Below are 22,598 nucleotides of genomic sequence, written 5' to 3' on the forward strand. Positions count from 1 at the left end.
CCCTGTGCTATACAGTAGGTTCTTATTAGTTATCTATTTTACATATAGTAGTGTGTAGATGTTGATCCCAGTCTCCCAATTTATCCTCCCCCCCCTTTCCCCCTTGGTAACCATAAGTTTGTTTTCTACATCTGTGACTCAGTTTCTGTTTTGTAAATAGGTTCCTTTGTACCATTTTTTTAGATTCCACATATAAGCGGTATCACATATTTGTCTTTCTCTGTCTGACTTGCTTCACTCAGTATGACAATCTCTAGGTCCATCCATGTCACTGCAAATGGCTTTATTTCGCTCTTTTTTATGGCTGAGTAATATTCCACTGTATGTATGTACCACATCTTTATCCATTCCTCCGTCGATGGACATTTAGGTTGCTTCCATGTCCTGGGTATTGTAAATAGTGCTTCAATGAACATTGGGGTGCATATATCCTTTTGAATTATGGTTTTCTCCAGATATATCCCCAGGAGTGAGATTGCTGGATCATATGATAGCACTGTTTTTAGTTTTTTAAGGAATCTCCATACTGTTGTCCATAGTGGCTGTACCAGTTTACTTTCCCACCAACAGTGTAGGAGGGTTCCCTTTTCTCCACACCCTCTCCAGCATTTATTGTTTGTAGATTTTTTGATGATGGCCATTCTAACTGGTGTGAGGTGATACTTCTTTGTAGTTTTGATTTTCATTTCTTTAATAATTAGTGATGTTGAGCATGTCTTCATGTGCCTCTTGGCCATCTGTATGTCTTATTTGGAGAAATGTCTATTTAGATCTTCTGCCCAGTTTTTGATTGGGTTGTTTGTTTTTTTTGATATTGAGCTGCATGAGCTGTTTGTATATTTTGGAGATTAATCCCTTGTTGGTCACGTTGTCTGCAAATATTTTCTCCCATTCTGTGGGTTTTCTTTTCATTCTGTTAATGGTTTCCTTTGCTGTGCAAAAGCTTTTAAGTTTAATTAGGTCCCATTTGTTTATTTTTGTTTTTATTTTCATTACTCTCGGAGGTGGATCAAAAAAGATCTTGCTGCTATTTATGTCAGAGAGTGTTCTGCCTGTGTTTTCCTCTAAGAGTTTTATAGTATCCAGTCTTACATTTAGGTCTCTAATCCATTTTGATTTATTTTTGTGTATGGTGTTAGAGAATGTTCTAATTTCATTCTTTTACATGTAGTTGTCCAGTTTTCCCAGCACCACTTATTGAAGAGACTATCTTTTCTCCATTGTATATTCTTGCCTCCTTTGTCATAGATTAGGTGATCATTCTTTTAGTGACTCTTCTTAATTTTAGTTCTTAACTATTCTATGGTTTCTTTAATTTGTATTTTCATCTAGATTATCAGCTTGGTGTGAACACTTGTCAAACCTTACTTCTGTTTATAAGTCTCATGGGGCTTTCTGAATAGCATTATTCTTAGAGTAGTAGATAGTCCATAAATATTTGTTGTTTGACTTTTATGTAAATCCTAGAGGAATTACACCTTAGCTGCTGGTTATGACTGTGGTTTAAGTTCCATGTTTTGAACTTACCAGTCCAACTATAATCATGTGCCAGTTAGAGATAAAATGTAATAAGAAAAAATTTTAAACAGAGTCAGGCTAAAAGGCAAAATAAACTAATTTGTAGAGTAGAAATGCAAAATGATGACTAGAGATAAAAACAGGGGCTACTAGAATCTAGGTCTGAAGTGGCTGGAGGTGGCTAGGGCATTATTTTTATGGGATATAGGGAGGTAAAAGTGTCACATGGGAGTCAGGACCAGAACTAGGTGCACTGGTTAAAAGTAGGAATTGGAAATGGGACTCTCCTGCTCATGAAAGGAAGTTGTTTAAAAGGTAAAACTGTTCCCTGAAGCTGTATTTAGTATAAAAATACTTAAAACACTTATCTAGAGATGTGGGAGGGCCAAACTGCAATGACTCAGTACCTGAACCTGCAGTACCTGATAATGTCTGGAGTGTGCAGTCAAGAATATTAGACTTGGTTTTTAAGTAGGGCCTCATGGGTACTGGTGAAGACGAAAAGGAATGAAACAGGTGAGATATATGGAGGGAGTGAGAGAGAGAGAAAGACAGAGGGAGAACTCTCTCATGCAAGATCTGTAAACTAAAATTCCAAAGCACAATGAAACAAAAAAGCAAAACCTAGAAAGACGTCCAATAAAAACAATCAGAAGATGGATTCACTCCCAGATGAAATAAAAATAATACAAAAAATTTTTAAAGACTTATTTTTAAAGTAAGTATGTTTAGGATTCTTCAAAAGATAAATAATAAAAACCACTTTAAAGGAATAAGAAATTATGGTAAATTAGCAGAAATGAAATAAGAATAGACAAATATAAAAACCAATTAGCTTAGAAATGAAGTTATGGGAATTAAGTCAAGAGATGGAATGAATTCTAAAGTAGACATGACTGAAGAGCGAATTAGTGAAATGGAAAATTGTTCTGAAGAGATCACCCAGAATGCAGAATGTAGAGAGACATAAAATACTCAAAATTATCTAATTATGCCATTAAAAGATATTTTAAAAATTAGGTTGAGGGACTTCAATATACATCTTATGGGAGTTCTAGAACAGGAGGCCATAAGAATGACTAAGAAGTGATAACTAAAGCGCTAATGTCTGAATTTTTCAGAATTGAAAACTTGAGTTCTCAGATTAAAAGTACAGTCTGCATACTAAGCAGGACAAATAAAAACCAATCACAATGAGAAACATTCATTGCAACTATAAGACAGAAGGATAGAGACAAACTTAAAAGCTACCAGAGAGAACAAATAAATCTCCAAAAGATTATCAATTACACAAGCTTTTCAACAGCAACCATAGAAGCTAGAAGATAATGAACTAATGTCTTTAAAATGCTGAGAGATGATGACTTTATCCATCTAAACCACCATTCAAGATTGAGGACAAAATAAAGACATTTTTGGGCAAAGACTAAAATAATTTATCTCTGGCATACCCTATCTGTAAGAATTTCTAAAGGGCATCCTTTAGCAAGAAGAAAAGAGAACCCCAAAGACAGGAGTGGAGTGTACTTTTTGGCAAAGTTAATTAACAATAATAACAGAACCAGTTCTTTTTGTAAAGGTTGTTGTGAATGTCTGGAACATAATAGCAAGGAGTATAGGTAGCTAAAGTGTGCTAGGAGCATAATCTTGTTCAAGGAGATGGAGGTGCTGAATAATTTTTTTTTTATACTACTCCACCTTGATTTTTATTTATAGCACAAACAAAATAGTACATTAGAGCAAACTTTAAAAAGAAATGAAAGCCTCAAAATCTCACTTTCTAACCATATTGTTTTTAGTTTTCCTTTTGTCTCATTTTGAAAACATAATTTAAAATAGTTGAATCATGGTGTATGCATACATATGTATCCTGGTTACTTCAAGTAACATTACCCTATAAACTATTTTCCAAGTTGCTACATAGTTTCCATATTTACGATCTTTAGCGGTTGCAAAATAATCCGTATTTACTTGTCCCCTTTGCTGTTGTTGCTCATTTAGACTGGTTTTTTTTGAATTTTAGAATTTTATTTATTTTTTTATACAGAAGGTTCTTATTAGTTTTCCATTATATACATATTAGTATATGCCAATCCCAGTCTCCCAATTCATCACACCACCACCACCACCCCCGCCGCTTTACCCCCTTGGTGTCCATACATTTGTTCTCTATATCTGTGTCTCTATTTCTGCCTTGCAAACCGGTTCATCTGTACCATTTGTCTAGGTTCCACATATATGCGTTAATATATGATATTTGTTTTTCTCTTTCTGACTTACTTCACTCTGTATGACAGTCTCTAGATCCATCCACGTCTCTACAAATGATGCAATTTCGTTCCTTTTAATGGCTGAGTAATATTCTATTGTATATATGTACCACATCTTCTTTATCCATTCGTCTGTTGATGAGCATTTAAGTTGCTTCCATGACCTGGCTATTGTAAATAGTGCTGCAGTGAACATTGGGTGCATGTGTCTTTTTGAATTATGGTTTTCTCTGGGTATATACCCAGTAGTGGGATTGCTGGGTCATATGGTAATTCTGTTTTTAGTTTTTTAAGGAACCTCCATACTGTTCTCCATAGTGGCTGTATCAATTTACCTTCCCACCAACAAACAGTGCAAGAGGGGTTCCCTTTTCTCCACACCCTCTCCAGCATTTGTTGTTTGTACATTTTCTGATGATGCCCATTGTAACTGGTGTGAGGTGATACCTCATTGTAGTTTTGATTTGCATTTCTCTAATAATTAGTGATGTTGAGCAGCTTTTCATGTGCTCCTTGGCCATCTGTATGTCTTCTTTGGAGAAATGTCTATTTAGGTCTTCTGCCCATTTTTTGATTGGGTTGTTTGTTTTTTTAATATTGAGCTGCATGAGCTATTTATATATTTTGGAGATTAATCCATTGTCTGTTGATTCATTTGCAAATATTTTCTCCCATTCTGAGGGTTGTCTTTTCATCTTGTTTGTAGTTTCCTTTGCTTTGCAAAAGCTTTTAAGTTTCATTAGGTCCCATTTGTTTATTTTTGTTTTTATTTCCATTCCATTTTGTTTTAATTTCCATTAGGAGGTGAATCAAAAAAGATCTTGCTGTGATTTATGTCGAAGAGTGTTCTTCCTATGTTTTCCTCTAAGAGTTTTATAGTGTCCGGTCTTACATTTAGGTCTCTAATCCATTTTGAGTTTATTTTTGTGTATAGTGTTAGGGAGTGTTCTAATTTCATTCTTTTACATGTAGCTGTCCAGTTTTCCCAGCACCACTTATTGAAGAGACTGTCTTTTCTCCATTGTATATCCTTGCCTCCTTTGTCATAGATTAGTTGACCATAGGTGCGTGGGTTTATCTCTGAGCTTTCTATCTTGGTCCATTGATCTATGTTTCTGTTTTTGTGCTAGTACCATATTGTCTTGATTACTGTAGCTTTGTAGTATAGTCTGAAGTCAGGGAGTCTGATTCCTCCAGCTCCATTTTTTTCCCCTCAAGACTGCTTTGGCTATTCAGGGTCTTATGTGTCTCCCTACAAATTTTAAGATTATTTGTTCTAGTTCCATAAAAAATGCCATTGCTAATTTGATAGGGATTGCATTGAATCTGTAGATTGCTTTGGGTAGTATAGTCATTTTCACAATGTTGATTCTTCCAATCCAAGAACATGGTATATCTCTCCATCTGTTTGTATCATCTTTAATTTCTTTCATCAGTGTCTTATAGTTTTCTCCATACAGGTCTTTTGTCTCCCTAGGTAGGTTTATTCCTAGGTATTTCATTCTTTGTTGCAGTGGTAAATGGGAGTGTTTCCTTAATTTCTCTTTCAGATTTTTCATCGTTAGTGTATAGGAATGCAAGAGATTTCTGTGCATTAATTTTGTATCCTGCAACTTTACCAAATTCATTGATTAGCTGTAGTAGTTTTCTGGTGGCATCTTTAGGATTCTCTATGTATAGTATCATGTCATCTGCAAACAGTGACAGTTTTACTTCTTCTCTTCCAATTTGTATTCCTTTTATTTCTTTTTCTTCTCTGATTGCCCGGGCTAGGACTTCCAAAAGTATGTTGAATAATAGTGGTGAGAGTGGACATCCTTGTCTTGTTCCTGATCTTAGAGGAAATGCTTTCAGTTTTTCACCATTGAGAATGATGTTTGCTATGGGTTTGTCGTACATGGCCCTTATTATGTTGAGGTAGGTTCCCTCTATGCCCCCTTTCTGGAGAGTTTTTATCAGAAATGGGTGTTGAATTTTGTCAAAAGCTTTTTCTGCATCTGTTGAGATGATCATATGGTTTTTATTCTTCAATTTGTTAATATGGTGTATCACATTGATTGATTTGTGTATACTGAAGAATCCTTGCATCCCTGGGATAAATCCCACTTGATCATGGTATATGATCCTTTTAATGTGTTGTTGGATTCTGTTTGCTAGTATTTTGTTGAGGATTTTTGCATCTATATTCATCAGTGATATTGGTCTGTAATTTTCTTCTTTTTTAGTATCTTTGTCTGGTTTTGGTATCAGGGTGATGGTGGCCTCATAGAATGAGTTTGGGAGTGTTCCTTCCCCTGCAGTTTTTTGGAAGAGTTTGAGAAGGATAGGTGTTAGCTGTTCTCTAAATGTTTGGTAGAATTCACCTGTGAAGCCATCTGGTCCTGGACTTTTGTTTGTTGGAAGATTTTTAATCACAGTTTCAATTTCATTACTTGTGATTGGTCTGCTCACAGTGTCTATTTCTTCCTGGTTCAGTCTTGGAAGTTTATACCTTTCTAAAAATTTGTCCATTTCTTCCAGGTTGTCCATTTTATTGGCATAGAGTTGCTTGTAGTAGTCTCTTATGATGCTTTGTATTTCTGCGGTGTCTGTTGTAACTTTTTCTTTTTCATTTCTAATTTTATTGATTTGAGTCTTCTCCCTTTTTTTCTTGATGAGTCTGGCTAATGGTTTATCAATTTTGTTTATCTTCTCAAAGGAGCAGCTTTTAGTTTTATTGATCTTTGCTATTGTTTTCTTTGTTTCTATTTCATTTATTTCTGCTCTCATCTTTATGATTTCTTTCCTTCTGGTAACTTCGGGTTTTGTTTGTTCTTCTTTCTCTAGTTTCTTTAGGTGTAAGGTTAGATTGTTTATTTGAGATTTTTCTTGTTTCTTGAGGTAGGCTTGTACTGCTATAACCTTCCCGCTTAGAACTGCTTTTGCTGCATCCCATAGGTTTTGGATCGTTGTGTTTTCGTTGTAATTTGTCTCTAGGTATTTTTTGACTTCCTCTTTGATTTCTTCAGTGATCTCTTGGTTATTTAGTAACGTATTGTTTAGCCTCCATGTGTTTGTGTTTTTTACGTTTTTTTCCCTGTAATTCATTTCTAATCTCATAGTGTTGTGGTCAGAAAAGATGCTTGATATGATTTCAATTTTCTTAAATTTACTGATGCTTGATTTATGACCCAGGATGTGATCTATCCTGGAGAATGTTCCGTTTGCACTTGAGAAGAAAGTGTAATCTGCTGTTTTTGGATGGAATGTCCTATAAATATCAATTATGTCTATCTGGTCTATTGTGTCATTTAAAGCTTGTGTTTCCTTATTAATTTTCTGTCTGGATGATCTGTCCATTGGTGTAAGTGAGGTGTTAAAGTCCCCACTATTTTTGTGTTACTGTTGATTTCCTCTTTTATAGCTGTTAGCAGTTGCCTTATGTATTGAGGTGCTCCTATGTTGGGTGCATATATATTTATAATTGCTATATCTTCTTCTTGGATTGATCCCTTGATCATTATGTAGTGTCCTTCCTTGTCTCTTGTAACATTCTTTATTTTAAAGTCTATTTTATCTGATAGGAGTATTGCTACTCCAGCTTTCTTTTGATTTCCATTTGCATAGAATATCTTTTTCCCTCCCCTCACTTTCAGTCTGTATGTGTCCCTAGGTCTGAAGTGGGTCTCTTGTAGACAGCATATATACAGGTCTTGATGCTGAATTCTCTTAGCTTTTGCTTGTCTGTAAAGCTTTTGATTTCTCCATCGAATCTGAACAAGATCCTTGCCGGGTAGAGTAATCTTGGTTGTAGGTTCTTTCCTTTCGTCACTTTAAGTATATCATGCTACTCCCTTCTTGATTGTAGAGTTTCTGCTGAGAAATCAGCTGTTAACCTTATGGGAGTTCCCTTGTATGTTTTTTGTTGTTTTTCCCTTGTTGCTTTCAATAATCTTTCTTTGTCTTTAATTTTTACCAATTTGATTACTGTGTGTCTCGGCGTGTTTCTCCTTGGGTTTATCCTGCCTGTGACTCCCTGCGCTTCCTGGACTTGGGTGGCTATTTCTTTCCCATGTTAGGGAAATTTTCGACTATAATCTCTTCAAATATTTTCTCGGGTCCTTTCTCTCTCTCTTCTCCTTCTGGGACCCCTATAATGCGAATGTGGTTGCATTTAATGTTGTCCCAGAAGTCTCTTAGGCTGTCTTCATTTCTTTTCATTCTTTTTTCTTTATTCTGTTCCACAGCAGTGAATTCCACCATTCTGTCTTCCAGGTCACTTAATCCGTTCTTCTGCCTCAGTTATTCTGCTATTGTTTCCTTGTAGTGTATTTTTAATTTCAGTTATTGTGTTGTTCATCTCTGTTTGTTTGTTCTTTAATTCTTCGAGGTGTTTGTTCTTTAATTCTTCTAGGTCTTTGTTAAACATTTCTTGCATCTTCTCGATCTTTGCCTCCATTCTTTTTCCGAGGTCCTGGATCATCTTCAGCATCATTATTCTGAATTCTTTTTTCTGGAAGGTTTCGTATCTCCATTTAGTTGTTTTTCTGGGGTTTTATCTTGTTCCTTCATCTTGTACATAGACCTCTGCCTTTTCATCTTGTTTTTCTTTCTGTGAATGTGATTTTTGTTCCACAGGCTGCAGGATTGTAGTTCTTCTTGCTTCTGCTGTCTACCCTCTGGTGGATGAGGCTATCTAAGAGGCTTATGCAAGTTTCCTGATGGAAGGGACTGGTGGTGGGTAGATCTAGGTGTTGCTCTGGTGGGCAGAGCTCAGTAAAACATTAATCCTCTTGTCTCCTGATGGGTGGAGCTGGGTTCCCTCCCTGTTGGTTGTTTGGCCTGAGGCGACCCAACACTGGAGCCTACCTGGCTCTTTGGTGGGGCTAATGGCGGACTCTGGGAGGGCTTACACCAAGGAGCACTTCCCAGAACTTCTGCTGCCAGTGTCCTTGTCCTCATGGTGAGACACAGCCACCCCCTGCCTCTGCAGGAGACCCTCCAACACTAGCAGTTAGGTCTGGTTCAGTCTCCCCTGGGGTCACTGCTCCTTCCCCTGGGTCCTGAAGTGCACACTACTTTGTGTGTGCTCTCCAAGAGTGGAGTCTCTGTTTTCTGCAGTCCTGTTGAAGTCCTACAATCAAATCCAGCTAGCCTTCAAAGTCTGATTCTCTAGGAATTCCTCCTCCCGTTGCCAGTCCCCCAGGTTGGGAAGCCTGATGTGGGGCTCAGAGCCTTCACTCCAGTGAGTGGACTTCTGTGGTATAAGTGTTCTCCAGTTTGAATCACCCACCCAGCAGTTATGGGATTCGATTTTATTGTGATTGCGCCCCTCCTACCGTCTCATTGTGGCTTCTCCTCTGTCTTTGGACGTGGGGTATCTTTTTTGGCGATTTCCAGTGTCTTCCTGTCGATGATTGTTCAGCAGTTAGTTGTGATTCCAGTGCTCTCGCAAGAGGGAGTGAGTGCACGTCCTTCTACTCTGCCATCTTGAACCAGTCTCTAGCAGTGCTGAATAATTTTCAGTGTAATTTTTTTCTCATAAAACGAAGTATAAGTATATATTGTAATGTATGTGAGTATTTATTGGGCACTTAACTATGTGCCAGACACTGGTCCAGGCTCTGGGGATAAAACCATTGGGGAAAAAAACTCCTCATGGAGTTTATACTTTAGAAGGAGTAAACTATATATTGTTTAAAAGCAGCAGTATAACCCAAACAGACTTGAAAGAAATACATTGGTAAATAGGAAAAGATACACCTTAAAGATGTGCTGGTATGATGAAGTAAAAAGCTGACGTGGCAATATTAACATCACATAAAATACTGTTAAAGGTGAAGAGCACTAAAAAAGTATATTGGGCAGCTAGAGCATTTATATAACGCCTAATATAGGCTTAAGAGAGAAACATGACAGAATTAGAAGGAAAACTGATGAGCCCACAGTTTAGCATACCTCTATTAAAATGAATAGGTAAACAGAAAATTAGTCAAGAAAACATGTGTACCTTGTTTCATTAAACTTCGCTTTATTGTGCTTTGCAGATACTGCATTTTTTACAAATTGAAGGTTTGTGGCAGCCCTATGTTGAGCAAGTCTACTGGTACCATTTTTCCAACAGCATTTGTTCACTTCCTGTCTCTATGTCACATTTTGGTAATTCTCACATTACAGACATACCTCAGAGATATTGCAGGTTTGGTTCTGGACCACTGCAATAAAGCAAATATCACAATAAAGCAAGTCACACAAATTTTTTGGTTTCCATATGCATATAAAAGGCTCTCCTTGGACCTCCCTATTAGCTTAGACACAACAATATTGAAATCAGGCCAGCTAACCTTACAATGGTCTGTAAGGGTTCAAGTGAAAGGGAGAGTTGCACATCTCTCACTTGAAATGAAAAGCTAGAAATGATTAAGCTTAGTGAGGAAGGCATGTTGAAAGTCGAAACAGGGGAAAAGTTAGGCCTCTTGAACCAAACAGTTAGCCAAGTTGTGAATGCAAAGGGAAAGTTCTTGAAGGAAATTAAAAGTGCTATTCCAGTGAATACACTAATGATAAGAAAGTGGAACAGCCTTATTGCCAATATAAAGAAAGTTTTAGTGGTCTGGATAGAAGGTCAAACCAGCCACAACATTCCCTTAAACCAAAGCCTAATCCAGAGCAAGGCCTTAACTCTCTTCAATTCTATGAAGGCCAAGAGATGAGGAAGCTGCAGAAGAAAAGTTTGAAGCTAGCGGACGTTGATTCATGAGATTTAAGGAAAGAGGCCATCTCTATAACATAAAAGTGCAAGGTGAAGCAGCAAGTGCTGATGTGGAAGCTGCAGCAAGTTATCCAAAAGATCTAGCTAAGATAATTCATGAAGGTGGCTGCACTGAACAACAGATTTTCAATGTAGATGAAAGTCTTATATTGGAAGAGGGTGCCACCAGGACTTTCATAGCTAGAGGGGAGAAGTCAGTGCCTGGCTTGAGAGCTTCAAAGGACAGGGTGACTCTCGTTAGGGGCTAATGTAGCTGGTGAGTTTTAAGTTGAAGCTAATGTTCATTTACCATTCTGAATTATGCTAAATCTACTCTGCCTGTGCTCTCTAAATGGAAAAACAAAGTCTGGATGACAGCACAACTGTTTACAACATGGTTTACTGAAGCCCACTGTTGAGATCTACTGCTCAGAAAAGAAAAGATTCCTTTGAAAATGTTACTGCTTATTGACAATGCATCTGGTCACCCAAGTGCTCTGATGGAGATGTACAAGATTAATGTTGTTTTCATGCCTGCCTACACAACATCCACTCTGCAGCCCACAGATCAAGGAGTAATTTCAACTTTCAAGTCTTTATTATTTAAGAAATACACTTTTTTTTTTTTTTTTTTTTGCCACACGCTGCTCAGCTTGTGGGATCTTAGTTCCCCTACCAGGGATTGAACCCAGGCCACTGCAGTGAAAGCGCCAAGTTCTAAGCACTGGACCACCAGGGAATTCCCATAAGAAATTACACTGTTTGAGGCTATAGCTGCCATAGATAGTGATTCCTCTGATGGACCTGGGCAAAGTCAATTGAAAACCTTCTGGAAAGGATTCACCATTCTGGATGCCATTAAGAACATTCATGATTCATGGGAAGAGGTCAAAATATCAACATTAACAGGAGTTTGAAAGAAGTTGATTTCAACCCTCATGGATGACTTGGAGGGCTTTAAGACTTCAGTGGAGGAAGTAACTGCAGATGTAGTGGAAGTAGCAAGAGAACTAGAATTAGAAGTGCAGCCTTAAAGATGTGACTAAATTGCTACAATCTCATGATAAAACCTTAATGGATGAGGAGTTGCTTTTTATGGGTGACCATGAACAAACTGATTTCTCAGGGTGGAATCTACTCCTGGTGAAGATGCTGTGAAGATTGTTGAAATGACAACAGAGGATTTAGAATATTATATAAACTTAGTTGATAAAGCAGTGGCAGGGTTTGAGAGGATTAGCTCCAGTTTTGAAAGAAGTTCTACTTTGGGCAAAATGCTGTCAAACAGCATTGCCTTCTACAGAGAAATTGTCCATGAAAGGAAGAGTCAATGGATGAGGCACACTTCACTGTGGTCTTATTTTAAGAAATTGTCATGGCCACCCAGCCTTCAGCAGCCACCCACCCTGATCAGCCAGCAGCCTTCAACACCGAGGCGAGACCCTCCACACAAAAAGAGTACAACTCACTGAAGGCTCAAGTGATGGTTGGCATTTTTTAGCAATAAAGTATTTTTTAATTAAGGTACGAACATTGTTATTTAGACACTTATGAGTAAATATCGCATACTTATTCAACTACATTATAGTGTAAACATAACTTTTATATGCACTGGGAAACAAAATTATCCCCGTGACTCACATTATTGTGGTATTTGCTTTATTGTGGTGGTCTGGAACTAGACTTACAATATCTCTGAGGATGCCTATATAGAAGATTTGAACAACACAACTAATAAAGTTGATCTAATACATATAGAAAATTTTGTACCCAACAAATAGAGAGTAAGCATTATTTTTGAGCACACAAGGAATACTTTAAAAAATGGACTGTGTCCTAAATCACAAAAGAAGTCCCCAAAATTTAAGGTAACCAGAATCAAATAGACCACATTCTATGACCACAGTAACTAAACTTGAAATCAACAATAAAGAGAAGTTTTAAAAAAACTCATCTGAATAGAAACTAAAAAACTCACTCATAGGTTAACAAGGAAGCTTGAAAACAGCCAGCAAAGTAAACATGAAAGTAGGTAGAAGGAAGAGCATATTAAATATAAAAACAGAAATTAATAAAATGGGGGGGAAAGATTAACACTTTCCTAATTGTATATTGTGATGACCAATGATAGGATGAGCGAAATTGGCCAAGAAGAATATAGGTATTATTTGAGCCTCTATTCCTACTCATGGTTTATTTTCTATATTAGTAATCTTTTTCTTTAGAAGGTATCCAATATGAGCTAATAAGACTATAGAACTCAAAGTATAGAACATAAATTTGTTGTCAGATTTTCAGTAGTGTGTCTTTTCCATACAGCAAGAAAATTAACTATAGAACTGTGTAAGTGAAAATATCAGACTTGTAGAATTATTTTACTATTTATTTTGTTTAAAAGATTTTATAATGGCCTTTAATAGAAAATTCTATTTATATATGTAAGATATTTTTCTTTCTCTTCTTGTAGGTTACTCAAATGAGTCGTCCAGACCTGATTGTCTTTCTGATGAAATACCTGATGGCTCTCATAGTTGGTATTCCTTCCATCTTTTGGGTTGGAAGCAAAAAGACATGCTTTGAATGGGCCAGTTTTTTTCATGGTCGTAGGAAAAAAGAGTAAGTTGAAGTAACTTATCATGGTGTTCACAAACTTCACATTTACGCAATTTTTTTGTGTTTCCTGTGTTAAAATAATTTGGATTTGAAGGAAGTATTCCAAAAAGATTGTAACCTCAGCTTCCAACAGTTATGATTAAACCTTAAATCACAGTTAAAAACTTATTCAGAAAAGATAGCCGAGTAGAACCAGGCTTAAGGCCTATTCCTTACTAATTCAGAATATTTGAGGGAAGACCAATCTTTATTTTAAAAAATCCAAATTATAATCTTCTTAAAATTAAAAACAAATTAATGATTCTATATATATTCTTATTTGATCTTCTTGACATTCCTCTGAGGACTGGTGTGTATTATCATCTCAGTGTTACAGATGAGAAAACTGAGGCACAGAGAGGTTAAGTGCCTTGGCTGAAGTCACATAGGTATTAGGTTAGACTTCCATTTCCAACTGTCCATCGTTTTTCCAGGTTATACCATAAATTATTTAAAGAGACAGCATGTTATTCCATTCTCATGTGGTACACGTTAAAGCCAAAATAGTAAAATGCTATTAGTAGATAAAATGGAATATGTTAAAGAAATTATTTTAATTCATAGTTGGCCACATTGCATATTAGAGTGTCATGGTAAAATATAAGATTTGCCAAAGCAGTCTTCTCAGGGCATATTTGAGGAATCTTGAATTATTTGACCCCATAATTAAGAAAACAAAACAAAACAAAATAAGACCCTGCAGTATTCACAAAGGAACAAATGACTTCAAAGTTTTTACTAAGTATAAGTATTATATGTATACTGTATTTGAATTATCACAAATTCTAAGTTAGTGGAGTCTATATTCTTATGATTTTACTTAACCTAAGTTCCATGGAAAATGGATTTGGTGGGATAGTCTGTAAAACTCTTAAGATTATATTTAAAATGTTATTGTGTCTTGTATGGGTTAATGTACTTTTTTTATACAACTTAAAGTACTGCATTAGCAGGATCTGTATTTTCTAAAATACCAGTAATTAGCAGCTTCTGTTACACGGATTAGATTGAGATTTTTAAAAATCACAGTTTTAAAATGTACAGTTCTTATTACCATATCTGAGACTACTGCTAGTAATATCAGATAATGCATCACCCCTTTAAATACAGTTTCATAGGGCAGAGAAGGAAAGAAGGGGAAAGATGAATTCAGCAACAAAAATGTATTTCCTAAGAATTCATCCTTTGAGAAGGTCTTTAATGAATGTTTACTGTGTGCATTGAACTATATTGGGATGCCAAGGATTCAGTAGCATACGAAACAGGCCAAGTCCTTGCTTTTTGTGGAACATCCTTCCTTGGGGGATTTATCTGTATATTTTTTGAAATTTTTAAATATATTTTAATCACAGTAAAACATAATTCTGAGGGTTTGAATTAAACATTCCTGGTCACCTCCGGACCATACACAAACAATTCTGTAATACAACAATTCTGTTGTACTAGAAACTCCAGATAGAGCTAAGCCCAAGCTACCCTTTTGGGGAATTTTCCTAGTTATTTGGGGGATCCTGGTTGGTTCAGAATCCTTCTGAAACTGGTTAGAACTCCCAAGAACCCTTCTATTTGGTTTTCTGGAGCCATGGACCACCCCGCAACCCAACAAAGTCATTGTGACCCTCCAAGCTGGGACTGTGCTCTGGGCTAGAGTGCCACTCTTCAAGAGTGCAAGCACCCTACAGCCATTTCTAGCATCTGTCTGGTTGAGCCTTTGAGGAGTGACTATAGAGCAATCGTAATAATTTAGGTTACCAGTTAATTGAGCACTCTTAATCCTCCAAGCACTGTCCTAAGCAGTTTACGTATTATTAGATCATTTAATCCTCTAAACAGCCTTGTGCGGGAGATCGTCATTTTACAGATAAGAAACTGAGGCATAGGACCAAGGTTTAATAGCTAGTGAATGGCAGAATTGAGATTCACACCCAAGCAGTCTGACTCTAGCCTCTAGTCTGCTCTTAACCCCTGTGTTATACTGTGTGTCAAAAGACTGGCTTCTAAAATTATGCCAATCAAATTAGTGTTCTTCCTCTGAGTGAGGCCACATTTAAGACTGTGCTTATGCTAATATTTCTGACACTGATTGAAATATTTTTAGAAATCTTTTGGAATTATCTGGGTGACAGCACTTAATTTCTCTGGACCTCTGTTTTCTTATTTGTAAAATGAGGGGACAGACCTTCACCATTTGAAGGTGGATTAAATTTTTGGAATGACCAGAAGTCAGTTTGTACCAATTTTTAAAAATAAGTTTAGAAAACAAATTCAGCAATCCAGAGTGACTTGGAATGTATGTATATATGAATAGGACCATTGATAACACAAGAACAAATGTTGTTTTAACTATCTTTGAGTTGTTCTTTTTTCTGTTTAGTTTTTGACATTTTGTTTTTATCATATACGTAAACATTATGTTTTATCATTACTTTATGATTGTCTTGGAAGCCATTTAAACTTAGATTTGATCCCCAACTGCTGTTTTTTTTTTTTAAACATCTTTATTAGAGTATAATTGCTTTACAGTGGTGTGTCAAAGTTTCTGCTTTATAACAAAGTGAATCAGTTATACATATACATATGTCCCCGTATCTCTTCCCTCTTGCATCTCCCTCCCTCCCACCCCCAACTGCTGTTTTGTTGTATGACTTTTGGAAAGTCCTTTAATCCCTTAGAACCTCAGTTTCTTCATCTATAAAATGGGGATCACAATATTTATTCTTAATGGATATCTAATATCTTTTTAGGACTTAATCTCTATAATAAAAACATTATTAAGAAAGATTAAAGGAGAGTATATGTAAAATACCTGTCACAATGCAGGTACTCAACAAATATTAGTCTTCTTTCAGACCTTCTACCCCAGAACTAAAATCAACAACGGCAGTAACAACAATGATCTTTTTCTAATTCGAAAACTTAGAATATATGCACTTTCTCAATTTATGATCCAATCTTTACATGTTGGAGGGTTTTTTTTAAATGAAATTGTCTAATTTTAACTTTATGTATGATTCTCATAGTCATTATTTACACAAACTGATACACTGACCTTTGTAACTATTTAATTGGCTTTTTTATTAATTACCACTTTGTTCATCATCATGAACATCTGTCTGCTTTTAACCCTTTCATAGCAGTTAAAAACTTTTGCTCTGGACATAATTCATCCCCTTAATTCTTTTTTCCTAAGCCTTTAGTGTGTCTGGGACTTAATTGTATGCTTGCTTAAATTAATTTTTCATATGTTTTGTTCTAGTTATGATCATTCATGTTTATTCCAGCACTAGACAAATGCTCTGTCATAAAGTCAACTTGTTACCTTAAAACAACTGCTCTTACAAATTAAAAAATGTGTCTATGCCATGATGAGGCCTCTACTACTTCCATAAACCATGCAAGAAAATAGTATTTCTACTTTATAGTAGTACCTTTGTAATATTTCAGTGTCCTTGAGAATGATAAATTTCTTTAGCTGAAAGGGACTTTTTAGAAATGATGAAATTGTATATCTTCATTTTATAGATGAGGAAAATTAAGAAAAGGGGATAGTGACTTGCCTAAGATTACATATTTATTGACAGAGTTGGAACTAAAATCCTGATTTCCTTATTCTAATACGAACCTCTTTCTATCATACCACTTTTGGGAACAGACTGACACAGATTTTTGTTATATTCTCTCTTCGGTCAACAGTGTTACCTTATATCTGTCCTAAAGACATTATTTGGGAAGAAATTAATTTCAAGAATAACATCAGTTTGTCAAAAAAGTAGAGATGTTAGTCTGTATCTTAAACTTAGTATTTTGTTGTCTAGGATAGTGAATGAGAGTCGACAGGTACTCCAGGAACCTGATTTTGCTCAGTCCCTCCTGAGGGATCCAAATACTTCTATTATAAGAAAATCAAGAGGAACTTCCACTCAAGGAACATCCACACATGCTTCTTCAACTCAGCTGGCCATGGTGGATGATCAGAGAAGCAAAGCAGGGAGTGTCCACAGCAAAGTGAGCAGCTACCATGGCAGCCTCCACAGATCCCGTGATGGCAGGTGAGTTTTATTGGTAGCTTAGTTTATTTTGTGTGCTGAATTAGAGTCACATGGCGAGTAGCCAATGTGACTACTACTATTGGAGGAGTAGCCAATTCTGAAAAAGAAGTTGATCATTATTAACATTTTTGAACTTTCCTAGGAACAGTTGTCCCAGATTATGGTCAGACTTAATGCCAGTCAGAGGAGTTTAGAGTTCAGACTCGATGCAGCAGGCAATATGGAGTCATTGATGGGTATTACTGATCAGGGAGAAGGCAGGGTAAAAATGGTTATTTTAGTAAGATTAATTTGGCAGACAGTTATGGAATACCTACCATGTCAGGCATTGTGCTAGGCTCTGGGAATACAAAGATGATTTAGGCATGATCTTTGTTCTTAATAAGTTCAAGAAAGATAGTGTAGTCATTACTCGTGTTGTGGTTAAAAGCATGGAGTCTGGAATGATAAGCCTCAGTTTCCTCATCTGTAAAATGGAAATAGTAATAATATTTGCCCCTTTAGCAATGTTGTAAAAAATAAATGAGATAATGTACCTAATTGTTTGGAACAGTGCCCTTCTCAGTAAGTGCCTGATATCAACTTTTATTATCATTATTATAAGTTAATAATTAAAGTAAAATGCAAATATAATGGTATAGTCCAGAGGTTGGCAAACTTTTTCTATAAAGAGCCACATAATAAATAACTTTAGTTTTTGTGGGTCATATGGTCTTTGTTGGCAACTATCCATTTCTGCTGTTGTAACATGAAAGCAGCCGTGGACAATATGTAGTCAAAATGGGAATGGCTGTGTTCCAGTAAAACTATTTACAAAAATAGCAAGGGGCCTCATTTGACTGGCAGACCATAGTTGGCCAACCCCTGTTTAGTAGCTTGGACGAGGGGGTGATTAATTCTGGTGGGGAAGGGGATGGGAAAAAGCTTCACAGGGAATGTTTGAGAGTGGGCTGGATATGCTTTCCTGTTAAATTTGATGGTGGAGACACTAGAATTAGAAACTTCTTAGGAGCTTTGCATTAATTCAGCTGAGAGATGATGAAGGCTTATGGAAGAACAGTGGCAGTGGCAAGAGAGGAAGAGCTGATCTGAAGGATATTTGAAAAGAAGAAATGAAGTGATAGGAATTGGAGATGGACTAAAAGCAATTGGGGAGAAGGAATGTGCCAAAGATTTTTTTTTTTAAGATTTCTAGTTTGGGAAACTGAAAGAATGAAAATTATAATGCCTGAAATTCTTTGTTCACTTTGAAACATCTCTGTTTCTACAGCTGTCCTGTATCCTTCCAGTCTCATTCCAGCCTTTCTCTCAGTGTTCCCTGTCCTCCTAGTATAGGATATGATTCCTATACTTACTGTCGTTTTAGTCCTTCTGGTTTGTCCTCTCAACTTGCTTTCTTTCACCTTCTAACTTGGTCAGCTACCCTATGTTTTAAAAAGGAGCAGCCTTTCTTTGACTATCATATATTTTCTATCTTTATCCATTTCTTTTTCTTTTCCTTGCCAGATTTTTGAAATGAATATTCTGAATATTTCCGTTCTGCCAATTGCATCCTTCATTCCTTGTATTTCTAGTCTTTTTCACCTTCTTGCCCACTTCTAACATCACCAATGACCTGTTTTTTAATCACATTCAAAGATCTTCTCTTTCCTGCCTTTTCCTTCCATTCAGCACTCCTAAATAAAAAGCATTCTTCTAAGTGCTAGGGACACAGAGATGGAAGACAGAAGAGTAAACAGTCAGTTATAATATACTTTAATGGGTATGATAAAATCATGTACAAGGTGCTTTGGGATTCCAGAGAAGAAAACCATTTAAGTCACCATGGAAAGTCTTGTTCACAAACAGGATAGCACTTTAATTTGAATAGGATTCAGAGGAGGCAGTTGGAAATTTCAGACAAGGAAACAGCATATGAGGAGGGAAGGAGGACAAACTTGGGCAGTTAAGTACCAGGGCAACTGTAGGAGATGAAACATGCTGGGAAGTTTGGGGTTTTTTCCCTTTCAGCAATGAGAAACTATTAGAAGACTTTGAGCATTGGGGTGATAAAATCAGATTTGTATTTTAGGAAGATCACTTTGACAACAGCATAGGAGAGGAGATTGTAAGTAAGCCCAGTTGGGAAGTTTCTAGAGTAATTTAGAGGTCTTAACTTAAGACACTCATAAAGAGGGAGGAAATCAGAGAATCTTTCAGAGTATGTTTTGTCAACACCACCCTCCATGAACTGACTCTCAGCATTATGTGATGTTTGACATTATTAGCCTCATCCTTTTCAATAAGGAATGAACAGTTAGAATACAGCTCTTATGCATGTGGCATTCTGTGTATAAAGAGATATATAGAAGAAAGCTAAAGTATAATTTCTGCGCTCTAGGAGAATATAACCTTATGAGAAAGATAGGACATATACATAAGAACCACTAAAAAACAGTGCAAGCCAGCATACAATTAAAACAGTGAGTATTAGAGATGATCAGTGTTATAGAACTTCAGAAAAGGGGAAGATCAGATTGGCCCATGAAAACATCTCAGAGGAGATAAGTAGGGTGATGAATGGTAATACAAGATAAGTTCATATTGAGTAGAGAATTTCTGAAGGCAATTAAATATAGGGGGATTTCAGCATCAGTAGTCTGAATGGAATGGGAGTTTAGATAAGAAAGTTTATAATCTTTAATATAAGGTAGTTGGTAATTAAAATTGTGAGATAGAATTCCTTGAATCTTAATAAAAAAAAAGAACAGACCAAGAACAAGACCTTGGTAAATACAGTAATGATAATAATACAATAAGAGGGACTTCCCTGGTGGCACACTGGTTAAGAATCCGCCTGCCAATGCAGGGGACACGGGTTCGATCCCTGGTCCTGAAAGATCCCACATGCCGCAGAGCAACTAAGCCCATGCACCACAACTACTGAGCCTGCGCTCTAGAGCCTGCGAGCCACAACTTCTGAGCTTGCGTGCCGCAACTCCTGAAACCCATGTGCCTAGAGCCTGTGCTCCGCAACAAGAGAAGCCACTGCAATGAGAAGCCTGCACACAGCAACAAAGAGTAGCCCCCGCTCGCCGCAACTAGAGAAAGCCTGCGCGTAGCAGCGAAGACCAAGTGCAGCCAAAAATTTTAAAAATTAAAAAAAAAATAAAGTGCCTTTTAAAAAAAAGTAATAATAATACAATAAGAATAACCTAGCATGTGATTCAGAGAAAGTGCTTATAGACATGAAGGAATCTATGGAAGTATAGTGTCATGGAAACTAGGGGATAGACTATGACCTCCTGTAATGGCCTTTCTTATCTCTGATTAATTAAAATCATACTCATCCTTTAAGGCCTGCTTGATTCCCATATCCATGGCAGTTACTTAATTGCTTTTTAATCATTCTTTCAGTGTGACCTATTTTCAATACAGTCGTTTTTCCTTGGCTAAGTTTGCAGTTTCTGGAGGATGTGAACTTGGTGACAGACATTTGTATATTCCCCCACAGTATCTAGCCCGGTGCATATTAGGAGACAAATAAATCTATCAAACAACTTTAGAAATAATGTGGGCATGCCATCTCATGGCGATTTCTTTCGGCATCAGTTTTTAAGTTTACACGTGAACACTATATTTTGGCCATGGTTTTCTCATCATTTCGTGGTATCTTGGCTATGAGATCACACGTATACACACATTCCTGCTTCTCAGTACTCACTCTAGTCCAGACTCCTTGATGGATAATTACTGATCTCAGTGCTACGTAAAATAAAATAGACTTGGGTAAATATACCTTCACATGTATGTCAACTTCAAAGAATAAGTAATTGGTAGTTAGATGAGAGGATATAAAAAAGGAAGTGGATGAGTAGGTAAGGGGAAGTTTGAAAAAGAGTGGTTAGTTTGGTAAGTAGGTGACATTTTACTATGTAGTTGAGTCCTAATTATCCATGGGCAGGTGGTTCATATTCTAGAATTTTGTGGATAGCCATATATTTCACTTAAATAATTAGACATAAAAACTCAATTTTTTCTATGAAAAAAAAGTATTCTTTTAGTCTTATTCATTAAATTAAACTCAAAGACAGATTTCATTTTAGAAAATACTCAATTCATATTTTTAATTACCTTGATATCATTCCTAGAACACTGCATCATATTTTGCTCTTTTTCATTTGCCATATTTGTTTGAAATAGATACTTATGAAGTCATTGAGAGGTGAAAGTTCTCCAAATTGGCTGGCAAATCATATTTGGAGAAATCTTTCACTCAGTTTAGGGCAATGATTATTATGTAAAATAATTAACTAGAATAACAGGCTTATTATGAAATATTTTCATTTGCAAACATTGTAATTATTTTACCAAAACTTGCAAACCAAAGTTAAAACCTTTGTGTTCTGAATGTGAATTCTTTTAATAAATAAGAATTAAATGCTCTTTTATCCATTCTGTTAACATGAGGAATTTTAAAAATATTTTAAATGTAGCTTTTTATTCTTAAATGTTCTTTTTTGCTTTATGCAAACTGGAAAAAAAGACATGCTTTCTTTTATAATTTTAAAGGACTTAATTTTTAATCTCTGTGATCTAATGAAAACATTATTTGACAAGCACTGCTATAATACTAGATCATCTCAGTAGTATATGAATAATCTTTAAAATCTTTAAATTTTACAAATGATTCATATTGAGTCATGAAATTTGTTATAATCATTAAATGAGGGAAATGATAAATTAATGCTTTTGACAGCCAGTAGGTCTTCAGCTGCTTGTGATTAGTTTTGATGACTATTTGAAAAAGGAATGGCCTGCTACCTTTTTATTTTTAGAAATACTACTTAAAATTTAATGTATTAATTAAAATTATAAATTATTTTCAGTTGTTTTCTTTGATCTTTGTTATTCTAAATTAAATATTCTTTACAAAAAGTGTATAGTATGTTTGAATGTTAGTTTTCTTACCTCTGATGGGGGCTCAGTGAGTCAGAATTGCAACAAAAGAAAATTTAACAGCTCCCACTGCTGCCTTTCAAGGTAAGTAGAATGACAGAGAAGACAGCCTGCAATAAGCAATGTAGCCCAGTTCACATACTCAAAAGCTGTGTCTTGGGCTAGGGATAAGGAGAGAATTTGCTTTTGCAGGAGTATGGGTTACAAAGTGTTAGGCATTTGTTACTTGTGTATTTAAGTTGATGTAGCTTTTACAAAATAGCATTCTCACAGCCTGAAGCCCTAATGAAAAGTAATTAAGACTATTTACAGGTAGTTAATTCAGCTGTTAGCTGGGCTCTCTGGAAAGAAGCTGTCGGCACTTAGCTGTCATCATTGCTTGCCAATTCCCTCACTTTTTTTTTTTTTTTTTAAGGTCACGGTAATTTCTCCTCTAATTTC

At 36.1% G+C, this 22,598-nt stretch overlaps 1 protein-coding gene across 5 annotated transcripts in view; it reads left to right on the top strand.

The window, feature by feature from the left end:
* FZD3 (frizzled class receptor 3) overlaps nucleotides 1–22,598 on the top strand; it is a 100,801-nt gene that overhangs the window by 71,122 nt on the left and 7,081 nt on the right. For all 5 annotated transcript variants that reach the window (XM_082468889.1, XM_082468890.1, XM_082468891.1 and 2 more), the window contains 2 exons: nucleotides 12,986–13,134; nucleotides 16,986–17,219. In XM_082468889.1, coding sequence (XP_082325015.1) covers nucleotides 12,986–13,134; nucleotides 16,986–17,219 — 383 coding nt within the window. The remainder of the gene's footprint in view (nucleotides 1–12,985; nucleotides 13,135–16,985; nucleotides 17,220–22,598) is intronic.

Source organism: Balaenoptera physalus, assembly GCF_965194825.1.
Source record: "Balaenoptera physalus genome assembly, chromosome: 7".
NCBI classification, from domain to species: Eukaryota; Metazoa; Chordata; class Mammalia; order Artiodactyla; family Balaenopteridae; genus Balaenoptera; species Balaenoptera physalus.